At 45.0% G+C, this 15,428-nt stretch overlaps 1 protein-coding gene across 5 annotated transcripts in view; it reads right to left on the minus strand.

The window, feature by feature from the left end:
* The window catches only part of GRHL1 (grainyhead like transcription factor 1), a 43,435-nt gene that overhangs the window by 25,941 nt on the left and 2,066 nt on the right, over positions 1-15,428 (minus strand). For all 5 annotated transcript variants that reach the window (XM_031052685.2, XM_005153245.2, XM_031052686.2 and 2 more), the window contains exons 2-8: positions 13,459-13,645; positions 10,545-10,615; positions 8,624-9,014; positions 7,755-7,831; positions 6,795-6,951; positions 6,159-6,270; positions 5,106-5,200 (exon numbers count right to left, since the gene is read on the minus strand). In XM_031052685.2, coding sequence (XP_030908545.1) covers positions 5,106-5,200; positions 6,159-6,270; positions 6,795-6,951; positions 7,755-7,831; positions 8,624-9,014; positions 10,545-10,615; positions 13,459-13,645 — 1,090 coding nt within the window. The remainder of the gene's footprint in view (positions 1-5,105; positions 5,201-6,158; positions 6,271-6,794; positions 6,952-7,754; positions 7,832-8,623; positions 9,015-10,544; positions 10,616-13,458; positions 13,646-15,428) is intronic.

Here is a 15,428-nt window from a genome sequence, read left to right on the forward strand (position 1 = left end):
GTGAGGATTATGCTAGAATAAACTCTTAAAACAAATCAGTGGTGTACACCCAGGCTTACTTCAAGTTGTAGGGAGGGATCCACCCTCTCCAAAAATTGAGCTCATCTGAACAAAACATGAACAAAAAAATCCTGCCCCAGAAGTTCAGTCAACACACACAAGGATCTGCCAAAGGACCACCCTTGTTGCCCAATCTGCAATTTCAAAAGGCAACCCAAATCAGCTGCAAATTATCTTAACACAGGATTGTTGCCCCTTTCTTGGACAAAAGAGACAAAGAGGAAAGAAAAAAAAACAAAAAGAAAAAAAGAGGCACTCTAATTGCTCTGTCATTCAGGTTGTCACTTAAAGAGATACCACAGCACCTTCCTTTTGGTGGAAAGGCAGCAAAAAGCTCTACAGTGACATTCTCCAGCTGGAAACACCCCTTACACCCTCACCACACACCCTTTTTTAGCAGAAAGGGTTTTTCACAGAGTATCTGGCTTACAATGGGGTTTTTTTTGGAGGGAAGGAGTGGGAAGACAATAGAGCCCTTAATGTGCAGTGACATCACCTTTGGCCACAGACCCACCATGCAGCCTAAAGCAAGCCAGGCAGAAAACCTCCACAGGGGCCCCTCTCTGGCTGCTGCTGGAAGCAACATTATGTTTCAGAAGGGACACGTTGGCAAACATGGAAGGGGTGCCCCGGTGCAACAGCAGGGTCCTGCAACTGGAAGGACTTCAAAAACAGGGCAAGGAGGCTCCTGCAATCACCATGCAGACAACAACTTCCCCTGTTTAGACATAAGGCCTCAACCCTCCTGCTCCACAGGGCAGGAGCTCAAGACAGGATTGGAGCAAAGAGAGATCCAGCAAAGCCAGTTAACACTGGGGAAACCAATCTGTCCAGATTGTTCAACTGCCACTGACCTGAGAGTAGGCCATGTCCTCGGGCCAGAGTTAAGGGATAGAGAATTTGCTTCACAGCCTAACGGGTAATGCAACGGAGGTAACAGGACAACGGCCAACACCACGAAGAGCAGCAGAAAACACTCAGAAGAAATGTACATTAAACCATGCATATACTGGCAACTTTCATTAGAAGACTGTTAATGGATACCAGCCAACAGAAGGAAAACTGGGCATGCTGTACAAACCTGGGAACATACAGTTCCCAGCCTCAAAAACTCATGACCTGAACCTACAAATGCTTCTCCTGATTAACATATGGAGGTCTAAGACACAAGAAGGGCTGCAAGGACAGAACTCCTCTTCCCTAGCTTTAAAACCCTGATTTTAAAGATGGCCAAGCCTGCTCAGTCAACAAGGAAGTGCAGGCATCTCCAGAGAAAGCTCCATCTCAGCTCTAGACACCCCATCCCTAATGAAGTCATAGAAGCAAAAGATGATGAGCTTGTGTTCAGACATCTAAAAGCTTCTTTGCAGAGGAACCCCACCTCAACTGTCTGCCCAACACAGCAGACACCCAGGATGGGGTGGGAAAAGTGTTTGAAGTCTCCACAAGCCTCAGGGTAACTCCAGCATTAGCTGTTGCATGCAAGTGAGTATCAGTTACACATCTTTGTCACACTCATTAGACCATGCTTCCACCCAACTACAATAGCTCCTGACTGAGTAGCTGTGTTGGCTTTCCTAAATATCCCATTCACAACTCACCAGTTCATCAACTAGTTTCCCAGTTCACTATCTCCCCTATTCTTCTCCAAAGCATGGTGGTCTCCTCATCCATTTGTTCCACTCCCCTGGTCTGTCAGGGGATGGGGTCAGACCTCACCTCTAACACAGGCACCTAGAAGCCCACCTGAATCACTGCTTCCTCACTCTGCAGTGTCTCCTGTCAGTCTTTCCAACCCTGACCTCACTCTCCTTCCAATCTCAGAAGGACCACTTCAGACGACTCCCTCCTTCCCTCTCGAATCCTGGCTTCCTCCCCATCCTCGGCTCCCTTCACTGCCTCAGAGCAGAGACGCTTTGAATCCTAGGCTCTTTTCTAGCTTGAACATATTCTTGCAAAGGTCACAGAATACTTAACCCACCACTCCTCTATAAAGCAGCTGCTTCTAGAAGCTCCTGTGATGTCCCAAAGCAACAGAAGAGGGCAGAGAGGAGCTGCCAAAAAGAAGCACACAGCATTTGCTCTGAAACCCACGGACACTGCCTGATCCCAGAGTGGGAAGTGTCTGTCATGCACTAAATACTCTGGTTTCTTCACGCACGTGCTCACAAACAGCACAGCAACACAGCCAGCTCCACCCATGCAGAGCCAGGCCTGCCTGGTGCCTCCAGAGCCCAAAGCTCCAGTGCTGCCTTCAGCTCTCCCAGCACAACGCAACTAGGACATACCAGTTGCTGAGGACACCTGAACATCCTTTCCATCCCCCAACTCTGCAGCTACGAAATTCCCTTGCACATTTCCCTGACTACAGAGGGAGCACATGACTTGTACTGCCTGAAAACCGTGTTTCTTCCCCTAAGACATGTGTTTTACAAAATCCCCAAATGCCTCAAGGGGACTAGCAAAGCACTCTCTCAGGCAGGTGACATCCTCCCGCACAGACAAAGCGGCAGATGTATGATATTCCTGCACATCCCCACAATGAGGACTAGCACTAAGAGGGCAAGTACCTGGTCCCAGAGCTGCAAAGGGCAGCTTCTGCTAACATGCTATTTCTACATCAAATACAACACACACACACACAGAGCCCTGGGTGCCTAAATGAATAATTACATCAAAACCCCCAGACGCAGAGCCCCATCACCTTCCATGTGACACTGCTGCACAGGATCAGATCATTCCCGCAGCAAATTGGAAGCAGGAGGGAAATGGGAGAAGCAGCAACCCCAGAAGAATCACCTGGCTCTGGACCAGGTAACTTCAGGGCTCAGGAAGCAAACTCCTAATAATCAAGGGTTGTTGGCTGGCTAAATACACCATGTATGCAGCACCGCTGCTGTTATTAAATGTAACACACTATTTATTACTGTGAAACACTTTCTGTGCATCAGAAACTCAGCTCTCTTTATTCCCTGCTCTCCTCATATACTTCAAGACTATTGGGTTTGGGTTTTTTTTTTGGTTGGGGGAAGGAGAAACATCACAAAGGAAAAAAAAAAAAGGAAAATAAAAGAGAGAAAGAGCATGCAAGGTAAATGAACCATGCAATAAAAATTGTTGAAACTGGCTCAGGCATCTCCTGATAAGATCACAGGAGTTGAGAAAGAACTGCAGCTCTACTGGTGAGAAATCCAACCATTGACAAAACACATCTACTCAGGGGGAAAAAAAAGAAGTTAAACAGACACTTAAACACACAGAGCACTTGCTAAAAATGCCAATTATTTGAACACTAAAGTCTAGAGTATTTTTGTCTTAACATGATTCTGATCCCAGGAGCCAAGGCATGCATTCTTCACATCAACAGTCCACTCTGCAGGTTCATACAAACCAGTACTCAAAGTACATGTATCTCACATACTGAGAATCTGAAAGCAAATTTGTCTCTGTAGTTACAAAACCAGTCTGGCTCACACCTCCCCACACCACTTCATCCCACTAAGTTCAGTCCTGAGCTGAAATATCACCATAAGGGTCCGTAGACCTTTTCAAGTTGCAGTTTTACTATAGACTGAAACTACCCACTCGGGGTCTGTAGAGTATCTGGGCAATAACCACCTGCCTCACAGGCCTGGGGTCTGTCACCTCGTGGAAAGGGATGGTTTTCCTTGGGATAGCCGCAGGGTTCTCACACCAGTTCTAAGCCCTGATCCTGGGTTAGCACCTCCTTTTGACAGCCCTTCTGAAGCTTCATCTATTTGTTCATATAGCGAAGCTCTTCATGTGTCAAAGACCTTCAGCCTTTTAGCATCCTCTAGAAGGTAGGGCCTATCTGCCATCCCTCTCAACCCAACTGAACCCAAATCTGGTGAACAGGGAAGCCTGGCACCCAACAACAGCTTCACAAGTAGTGTCACACATACTGCAAGGCGGCACTTTCATCAGCAGCACACACAGTTCCTCGCTGCTACCTGCCAAGCATCCTTAACTTCTCCCACAGAGCTGAAACCTGGCAGCAGTCCCCATACAACCTCTCCCCGTCTCTTTTCTCCATAGCCACCCTGCGCAGCACAGGGCAGAGGTCATGGTGACAGTGAGCTCTGTGCAGTGACAAGATCCCTTGTGCCTCCTGCAGCACACAGTGGCACACAGAGAGCCAGAGAAGGACATTTGTTTTCTGCTCAGAGCTCCAAAGTCCCCCAAGGTAGGCAGCCATTGGTAGTTTTTGCCCATGATGCTGGTAACTAGTAAGGCCAGTCTCCAAAACTTGAAGGAAATCATTCCCAACTTTTAATAAAAATCCAGGCAGTAATGAAACTCTCTGAAGAAAATTCCTGCACTTTGACTCCAGCAACAACTGGTGAGGAATGCTTTGGAACTGAGGTGACTGCACTCTGACCTGTTGTCCTTGTACCCAGAAGATGCATGGGCCTTTTTCAAAAGCTGGAGCGGCTTTAAACAGCTGCAGTTAGCTGCTAGTTAGGGAAGCTGTCCATACTTACACACCTACCACAGTGCCCACAGTTCTGAAAAACACATCAGAGTTCACCAGGAGGCTGTGCTAGCTTGAAATAGGTCACTGGGTGTTGGGATCCGCAGTTTCAGCAACACATGCTTTGGAAGCTCAACAGCAGCAGCTACTCCCTCTTCTGCTAAAGGTGAGCTCATTGCCACAGCCTTAACTCCCTCAGAAGCTGCCCCCAGTCTCCCACAGGGATTCTCCAGCAGACTGTGCTCACTGCCAAGCCCAGCTCCGCTCCATCACACCTCCCACACCACTTCACCTGCTCTGGAAACACTCCGCGCTTCCTTTTGTCAGTACTTGTCTGTCAGGTAGGCAGCTCTGCCAAGAACCTTACAGCAGTTGCTGAGCTCTCCACAGTTGCACATGCAAACCCTCTTAAGAAATAGCCAGAAGGTTTTGCCTAATGTCAGAGCATAAACAAACTTGTTACACGCTAATCACCAGGTAGGCCACACACCCTTCCCCTCCCCCAGCCCCCAAATCTGCTGAAAGGACAGGAAATAGAATCATGGTCACATACCTTGGCTTCCTCATTGATGTCCCAAGTGAAGGATATGGCGTTGTACGCGATCTCCTCAATGTTACTGATGGTGTTGAAACTCTCCTTGTAGTCAGCTGATAGAAAGAAATATGTATGAAGGAGAGACGATACCATCTGGAATCCTTAAATCACACAAGGCAGCCAGAAACTGCAACTCCTCAGCAACCCCTTGGGGGCAAAGGAAGCTGAACTATACTTAAGAAAGGATCATTAAAAAGGCTGGAAATTATTCTTGTACTAAAACAAAAAACCACACCAACAAACAGGAGGAAGGACAAAAATTGGACTCGGCAGAAATTCCGAACTAGAAACTCCAGTGAGGAAACCAAATATACCAAATATCACATGTCCTGTGCCATAAACCAACTATGCTGGGGAAACTCTACCCTGTATGGCAGAGGCATAAGCTCTCAATAAAACTCCTTCAATAACAAAGATTTGCATGCGCGTCTGCTTTAAGTGCCGAGTGATTAATTCCTGCTCTTATTCACAGAAGGAAGGGACAAGGAGTACAATCCAGCCTTCAGCCTCAGAAGGCTGGAAGCCAGCCAGCCCCAGCCTTGTCTGGAGGCAAGTGGAGATTTGCAGCATTTTGTTTTCTACGTGTACCAAACACCCGTTGCGAGTGAAGCTGTGGTGAGGAGGATCAGTAGTGACCAGGTATTTCTACAGGGATCTTGTCCTTTGAATAAATGCAGTATTCAGGACATCCCTAGAGTCTATAAGCTGTGATTTCGCTACAAGCACCAGGATATGCCAAAGCAATGTGGTCTGGAGGGGAGTGTTAGATCTCCCAGTGCAAAACCCTAAACTCAGAGTGCTCACCAACCAAAATCCTCCCAAAATCAGCTTCTCTAAGGAGTTCTGAAAACTACAGCATTAGTTCTAAGCAATGAAAAGCTCTCTCTGGGCTTTCATCAAAGCTATGGACAGCAGAGAGTGTGATCCAGAGATTCCTTAAAATAACAAAGAATTAGCCAAAAACCAAACCTAGGTTTGAAGTTTGACATCAGCAATGACAGTATTCCTTACCTATGTCAATGCATCTTTGTTTGGCTGTGTGCTGTCTTGAATGCCAGTACTTCCAGTGCCGAAGCTGATCTTCCCTTGTTTTGTCTTCAGCAAACACAACCATGATGACACTCTGAGAGGGGTAAAGGGTAAGATTAAAAAAAAAGCAACCAACCAAACTAAAAACACCAATCAACCAAAAAACCCAAACCAAACATGCAAAAGTGTGAAACAAAAGGCCAGAGAGTACATTTGTGTTGGAAGTTCTTGTTGGGGTCATTTTCCACTTTAGGCAGATTCAACTTGATGCACCACAGTATACCTGGCATGCTGCTGCCAAACAGGAAGGCAGACAGCAGAGCTTTCTGGGTCATAAACAGAGATGAGCAGAACTGCTCTCCTAACTGCAGTTCAAGGATCTCATTCCAGGTGTTGCATCACCTTTACACAAGTGCTGACACCACTTCTTAACAGACTGAGCCAGGATGGGTTGGTCTGGAAGTAGGTGGACAGCAAAGGAATGAACACTGACGTAAGAGAGTGGGTAAGCTGGCCTTAGTGCTGATGCTCTGATTTAGATTACTGCACTTTGGGAGAGTTTAAGGCTACCCTTGTACACACCCTCTTTCCCAAGAAACCACAAGAGCTGCCACTCACTCGGACTTTACTGATGGGGTGATGGATTCCTTCACTGCTGCTGACTTCTTTCAGTGTAATGGGGTAAAATTGACCTTTATTCAGGTAAGTCATCGTGCTGTCCCCAGGCTTCTGTCGGAGGGACTTGGAAGCTTCCAGAGTGTATTCAAAGTTATTCCTACAAAGCAAAGAGGGCAACGATTTCTAAGGCATTTTCCTGGAAAGCTGATTAAATGTTCCACATTTAATTTGGAGAAATTCCAAAGTTGTTAGTTGACTCACTAAGCCATTAACAGGCAAGGAAGTTGGAAAACAGGATGAGCCCCTTTTTCAACCATTTCCTTCATGAATGAACATTTAAGATAAGTTCTTGGCAAGCTAAATCCTGAGATGTGTAAGGAGGCAAGACTGTAAAGTCCCTATTCAGGCTTAGAGCAGCAAGCTGCACCTCATGGAAAAGTATCTATTAGCAATTAAATTCACAAGCTAATAAGCCATTCACTAGCCAAGGTCTTTTTTTCCCCTTTTGGTCAGTTGCAACCAAACAACTAGTTTATTCCCCTCTCTTAGGGGTTCAGATGAGTTTCATGATTCCTATGTCTGCTGTGGATTTCCAGCAGGGAGAAAGCAAGACATGCAGGCCAGGGAGAGGGATACACAGCTGGAAGCCAGCTCCAAGACCACTGCAGAGCTGATGGACAGCACTGCATCTTCTACTGGGACAGGGAGTTGGTACAGCACAACTGAAACTGGGTGGCATTTCCAACCCTGCAGGAAGAATTTCCTGAAAGTAGTTTTCCTTAGGAATACAGCTAGGATTTTCAACCATAAAATTCAAATAAGCAAACACTGTCATGGTTTTGAGATCCACAGTGCCTCCAGTGCCTGATACAGACTGAGCACAGAAAGGCACGATCTGTACTGCTTGCTCATGGACAACTGTAAAAGAACAGGAGGGTGAACAGGGGCTTTAAGCATTACCCAGAAATGCTGTCAAAAACATAATCTTCTGAATTCATGTTGGCCATCCGGAGATTCAGTTCAGTAGGAAAGAACACCTGGGGCAGACACAAAACAAAGCAATGCATCAGCTAACACAGCAGCAACAAGTCAAGATTAAACAGATATTTGCTACCATAGAACTTCTGGCAGGCAAATTGATCATCCAATAACAACTGATATTTCGGTCTGTACAAACAGGACACTTGAGCAGGGTTTTATTCCAAAACTTCTGGGTGTCAACTAAGCACAACAGCTCAAAAACCTTCTGAGTCAGCTTGGGGCAACATTGGGGCAACATTCGGATTTCCTCGAATCTCAAAGAAAACACATAGCAACACAGCTCTTCCAGGTCTGGCTATTTAAAAATCAAAACATTCTTATGTTGCTGTTTCCAGTTGGTACCGTAACACAAAAGCTATAGATTTTCATCCAGGTTTAACTCTCACTCAAGGCCCCTAAATAAACCAACTATTTCTCACTGACACACACCACACCTAGAAACTGGCAGTAAGGAAGCTTACAGTCACTTAATTTCAGTACCCGCAAAGGCACCATGGAGTGCTGAAACTCTTGCAAAACCTAGCACAACACTGTGGATCAAGATAACTATTTCCACACTCTGCAGACCAAAGGCTCTGTCACTAGTGAGATTAGTCATTTGCTTTTGATAACTATTTCATATTGTGAAGGTTTTATTTACTCAGTCATGCATCCTTTTGAGAAAGTCCTCTATTCCTCAATCACTGGGCACATTTCTGGCTCACATAGCAAGAACAATTAAAGATGGAACTGGATCTCTCCATCCAGATCAAGACGCACACACACAGAGTGACTGCCTCTCTTGGTACCTCTTGCACGCCCTCCTTGAAAGTCTCTGAGAAGGTGGAATCTGGTGTTCGCCTCTGGGAGTTCTGAGGCTGGGTGTTGGAACTGAACTGGTCAGGGTTGAGGTTCCTGTCAAAGACCACCACCCGCTCAGGGGGCTCGGGATGGTAGACACTTGGTGGGATGCCCACTGCAAAGCCATGGGGCTGTGTCTCCGTCTTGATGGAATGGGTGGGCATGGTGGCAATTGAAACGGTGACTGTCGTGTCCGGTGTTGTAAGGTGGCCTCTCTTATCCATGCCCATCTGGGGCGTGTGTGGAAGGACAATATTGAAAGGCACATTTTTCAGAACCTGGACTCTGTTTTCTCCAGCAGAAATGAGTGACTGTTCTGTCACATTGGGGATGCTGTTCCTTTAAAGAGCAAAGAAAAAACAACAGTGCATAAATTATACAGCTCACTTTCTCATTAAATAAGACCTAGAAATTACTTCTCAGCCTTCTGGACAAGGACAGCCAACACCAACTCTCCTGCTTTTGCAGAGCAGCTCAATCCTAACCTGAAAAGCTGAGAAGCTCATTAAAAAAAACCACCTTACCCACTGCTAATAACCCCACCTCAGAGATGAATTACCCTAAAGCAAAGGGTGAGGGCTCATAGCCCAGATCCTCACTGCTCAGAAAACAGTGGTCCACAGCTAAGTGTTTCAAGGTCCTTCCTACCATGTACTGACACACCAGCTCCATGAAACTGCTCTTTGGTGGATGGAGAAGGACTGAGAGCAAGGCTGCTGCTGCTCTGCCCTGGGACTGTGTGCCACCGAGGAACCACTAATAGCGAAATTACACCCCTCTTTCATGCACAAGCCCCCAAGAAAATCCACACCGAGACTCTTGGGAATGCTTTGCATAACTTGCCACTTGCCAGCCCATTAACTCATTTCTGTCAGGACAACACTGAGATCTGTGGCTAAGCTGACCTCACAGCCAGTAGCCGCTAAGCCAGTCCTCCCTTTCTCTCTCCCCACAACGTGGTTCTGCCCTCTCCTTTGCACCAATTCTGATGCTCCCCCAGTCTCCTTGGTGAGCCAGTTTGGCTTGTTCCTCTGGCAGAAAACTAGCCACTTTTTTTTTACCTGTTAGGTGATGGGTCAGTGCAACACCACAGCTGGTACAAGGGGAGCGGTGGGAACACATGACTGAGAACCAGACTGCTCTTCAAAACAAGCTTTTAAATCAGCTCAGCCAGACCACAAAACCTCACTTTTGAGTCCTTAAAGCATTCTAGTCTATCTAAAGGAAGAGGATGGTAGGACTGGAAGCCTGGCTTGAATGAACCTCACATTTGTTATATTTACCTAAGCAGTACCATCTTCTGCTGAGGAGGCACGAAAGAGGGAAGGCAGGAAGAGGAAGAAAGGCGCTCTAGAGGATATGAAAGAAGTCCCCAACCAATACAAAACCAAAACTAAATCATAAGCACTTTGAACTCCTTCTTTATCAGTCCATGCATGAAGAAGCAATGCTGCTGGTACTCAAGAACAAAAGCAGCAGTGAGCAGCTGAGGCAACCACATGCAAAAAGGGTTGCTAGTCACCTCTGCAACCTTCAGAAGGGGTGCCTGTACTACCAGGCTGAGCCTGGTGTTAAAGAGAGCAGATTTTGCTACACTGACTGTACAACACCTGTACGTAGGAAGCAGGCAGATGGCAATGAGAAGCAGTTTTAGCCTCAGCTCTCCACATTATGGTCCAATCCCCATCCTGTTCCTGGGGCAGCACAAGAGTAAAAACAAAGGGCACAGTAGAAGGGGCACAGAGTAAAAGCAAACAATTTCTCTCTTCCAGCACAACACCGCAGTGCAGCAAGTTACTTTCTTTCAGCAGCTTCAGTGGTTTATGAGGGAAGGGAGATAAGCAGACACACAATAATGAAAACTAATACCTTTTGCTATGGTCTTGGTCAGGATGTTCTACCTCTGGTTTAGCTGTCGAAGATCTCCTCTCCCTTGGGACCTGGGAAATACAAGACATACTATAATTACATTCCTCCTCCCATACAAAAAACCCAAACAACAAAACTACCTCCTCAAAACAGAGCCATTTGGTCAAATTAAGCATTGTTGCCTGACACCCATCATTATTTGCATTACAGATGCTCAAACAGCTCTGGGATGCCAGGCAATACTCCATGAATTCCTGTTCATTCCTGTCCATGGCTGCTCCATGGCCCATTCCCCAGGAATATGTGCTCTCTAGGCCACTTCCTCAAAGACCACTCAAGGTTCTTCTTTCTCCTTGGAGACCAGGTTCATTAACCATATTGAGATGCTACAGCTCATTTTTGTGCATGGCTACATACAATACACTGGCCCAAACTGTATTAGAACCTTTATGAACAAAAATAACTACCAGTGCTTTGGATTTCAGATAGCTCAGTACTGCTCCTTGAATTTTACACCATGAATAGGATTTGCCCTGAAACCACCACATACCACAACACCAATAAAAACAAGCTACCTCATACACACACACAAACACTACACACTGCATTTAGAAGCCATACAGAAGATGGTGAGCTCTTTGACCTGTGGCAGCTTGCTCCACTGGAGCACTCAGCCAGCACTCCAGCAACCCAAACAGCTCTTGCTACCACTGGCACAAGCCCATGGTGCTCAGGTTCACCTTGACTCTACAGCAAGTCCATGCAAGCTCCTCTGCAAACCCACACATAGGGCCCAAAACTTTTGTCACCCTTTACACACCTCCTGAATGAGCAAAGCAAACACCTTCTGGTGTAAGGAGGTGTAAACTCCAACAACCTTCCTTTGCTGAAGCCTGCTTAGATACTGCCTGTGTTAGGTAACCTGGGTGCAATGCAGGGAGCCACCACTTTACTGCTAACTCAAATGCTGATGGCATACCTGCGTGAATAGCATATTTCTCTAAACAGTTCCCGAATAAAACCCAAGTCCTGGCTCTTCCACATAATCTGGGATCTCCAACAACATCAGAATTGTTCGGTTTTCCACAGTAAGCAGAAAAATTTAGCTGCCTACCATAGCTGGAGACTGTTAGGGGGTCAACACTAAGCAGTCACTGAAAAATAAAGATCTTCCCAGCGGCATTTGGCCAACACCGCTAAAATCCAGAATTTGATCAAAAATGGGTTTCTGCAAGGCCTGGTTAATCACAGCTGAGCTGTGACTGATGGTGAGCTGAGCAGCCCATTAGACATACAGAAAAACACTTGAGTTGTTTGGTTTTGGGTTGTTTGGTTGGTTTTTTTTTGTTGTTAGTTTTATTTAATACAAAGGTGATCTCATCAGGTGCCTTTAGTACTGTAGAGGGGGCGTATTAGAAATGCCTAGACATCATCCCTATAGCATTACTTCATAACAGCCCTCAATAAATCTTTCAAAGCTCAAACCATTTTGCTTAACCAAAGCATGCAGCATACCTGTTCTTACGCCAATTTTTCTGTACACCCACTGACACCCAAACAGAAGAGGAAATCCCAAATTAGACAATAATGCATGGCAAATCCCTTCTGCTTTGCCGAGCATGAAGGATCAACATAAATGCTCTCTTTGTAATCTACATGCTTAGAAATCAAAACTGATTTTGTGGATTAAAATAATTCTGGTGAAAGTGGGGTTGTTGGTTCCCCCATTCCTCTCCCCCCTCAAAAAAAAAAATCATAGCAAGCACAAGCACAAAGCAGAAAGCCAGTTTTCCTACAAAACTGGCTGAATAACATCCACATCAGTGAGTCTGTGGCACTCTGTTGTGTGTGTGGAGTGCTAATCTCCATATTAACATTACAAGAATATTCCAATACTTAATATATGTCCAGCTCCTAAAAGGGCAAGGCAAGGATTTCAGATTCACAAAGAAACCTCTCCTAGTGTGTAAAGAACATACTGGGGTTGGCAACTGTACTCACTACTGTTAGAAGACACCAACTGAAGTGTCGGGCACACAAGCCAAGTCAGCCTCATGGCCTCCCTGCTTGCTCAGCAAAGGAGAAACGGGTATCTCCACCCAGTGAGCCAGGCCACCGTTAACACAAGCATCTAACATGAGCAGGACGCCTGCCTGCCTAGAAATGGCCACTTGTCTCCACTGACTTGGATGTAGACTGGAGATAACTGCCCTGGCTTAGACCCCTGGCATTTGGGAAAAAAACTCAGCAAAATGTATTCCATGCAAACCTGAAGGTTATCTGTTTGACTGTGTTCAATTCACTGCTGAGCTCCTACTAAGGCACACGTCTCTGAGAAGATTGTGAATGCTGGGGAAGACAACCACAACTGTCAAAGGATTAACAGATTACAGCAGCTGAAGGTTAGAAGGACACAGACAGCAACTCCTTCAAGCAGACACTTCTGCCCCACACTCCACCAAAGCTCTGTAGTTATAGCTTAGTATCAGCTGAGACTAAGCTAGCACATCAAAGCTCCAGCAAAAGAAAACAGTTCCACCAGAACAGGGATCACACCAGAAAAAGGAGAAGAGTTTTCTTCTCGATATGTAATTACATTCAGACAGACATGCTTCCCAAGCCTCATTCTTCATCACTATTTGCATTAATATACTGCCACCTGCAGAACCTGGACTTGACAGGCAAAGCTCGATCAAAGTTTTTGACACACTACATTAAGATCCAGATGATCTTATTTTCCTGAGCTAAAAACAAACTAATTTTCAGAAAAAGGGATGTGGATTTTTCTCCCCTTTTAAAGCCCACATAATTTAAAGTCCTCATGATCTATTCGTAACTTCTGTAAAGTCCTCTAGCAAATGAGAGGCAGAACAAGAGCTCCTCTGGCTGCCGGAGCTTACCCACGCCAATCTACCTTGTAGTAATCATAGAGCAGTCCCAGGGCAGCTGCGCTGTCTTCATCACCATTGATGCTCATCATAGCTTTGGTAGCTGCTGTAAGGGGATTTTCAAGAAAGGTTTTCCAGGCCTCATCTTCACTGGTGTAAGGACGTCTCTGAGAGTAGAGAGAGTCATTCTGAAGAACCAGCACAGGTCTTTTACTTGCATCATAAGGGGGGGAAAAAAAAAAGGAGGAAAAAAAGCCACCTGTTAGAACACATGAAAACCATTCCTAAAGTTCTTCAAAATTAACTGCTCCAGTTTCACAGGGTTCATATTTTGATTCAGTGCACTGCAAGGATTAGCCAATACAAAAAGCCCAGAAAACTAATTCTGATCTCATTCACACTCAGTGTACATCAGGATTAATTTGACCAAACTCAGCTGGATTACACCAGCCTATATGAAAAGGCAAATCCGTTTAAGAGCACAACTGACCTACTCATGCTCTGAATCCAACTCAGAAAGAGTAATATGCGCTTGCTAGGCTGCCACCCACAAAACCTCTAGCACATCCTATGTAATACTACCAAGCTGCAATCTGCTCCAGTTGCTGTTTCTAGTAGTTGTTTCTAGTTCCAGAGCCCGCATGGAACTAGAAAATGTGAATTAAGGAAACATGTCTTTCCCCCAGTTTTCAGAAGGTGTCTTTGTTCTCAGAGTATTCCTGGAAACATCACCTAAAAGCTGCTAGTTCGTTACAGACTACACAAGGAAAATGGTCAAAGGGTCTTCCAATCAGTTTGGCAGTGAATTGTTTTTTTGAGAAGGGAAGCCCAAAGCCTGATTACTGCTGAAATAACTTGTGACACTAGTTTGAAACACACTCAGCAGATGACTGGGGAGCAAAAAAAAAAAAGGAGGGAAGGGGGAAAATCAGTTTTCCCTTTATGTTATAGTGTACAAAAAAAAAAGTTAATATTTACTCTGAGCATTTTGAGATTCCTGGGAACAAGAAAGCTCCAAGATGACCTGGACTTCTGCCCACAGGCAAAAGTGGGACACCTGCAGAAAATGCTGTCCTCCCAGCTTAGACAACTTAGTATGTTTCGGTTGTACTGGTAAAATAAACGCTTCATTTTTCAAGTCAGTTCAAGCTAATGTTGCTTAAATCTGCTTTGTTAAGCAGCTCAAACAGTTTTCTTTCCAGTGCTAGCCCACCACTCATTTACTGCAGACTGGTGGAGAGAGAAGGAAGGCTTTTGTTTTCTTAAGTAATTCCAGACTCATTTTGTAATGAATTGGTAATAATTTAAAATAAATAAATAATTCTATTTTTAAGAAAAGACCCACAAAAAGCAGTTCCCCACCATCACACCCCTTCTCCAGTATATATTTTTTTAATTTCTTTATCCACATGCATTCAGACTGAAATATACTACAGATACAAAAAGTTATGAAATATAGAAGTTATGAAATACTCTAATCACTATAATCAGCTTAACAGTATCCTACATTTATCACCACCTTCTACCAAAAAGATTGCAAAGTCCTTTGCAAATCACACATTCGATCCTTTATTAGTTACACAAGTAGCTTCAACAGGACAGCTTGGCTGAGTTGAAGACACTTAAAACATGGGAGTTTCCAGGACTTGTAAGAGTACTTTGTGGATATCAATCAGTATTATATAGTTGGAAAAAAAGCAAACAAGGACAACAAAAAGATGACAAGCTCTTGCACCTAGCCCTTTGGTTAGGTCTTCACATGTACACATTGACACAGATACCAAAATGAAGTATACCGAATTACAGACAACTATGGTATTGAGGACATCCACCCTCTATCAAAGCAGAAGACAAAGCAGAATTTTCTTCAAGGACATGGAAAAAGTTCCTGTTCTTACACAATGTGATAAAAGACACCTCAAGCATCTAGCAAATGGGTAAATCACCCAGTTAAAGTCACTCATAAAGAAAACGGCAAAGTAACATGAGTGCAGTT

The sequence above is a fragment of the Melopsittacus undulatus genome, chromosome 3 (genome assembly GCF_012275295.1).
Source record: "Melopsittacus undulatus isolate bMelUnd1 chromosome 3, bMelUnd1.mat.Z, whole genome shotgun sequence".
Taxonomy (NCBI): Eukaryota; Metazoa; Chordata; class Aves; order Psittaciformes; family Psittaculidae; genus Melopsittacus; species Melopsittacus undulatus.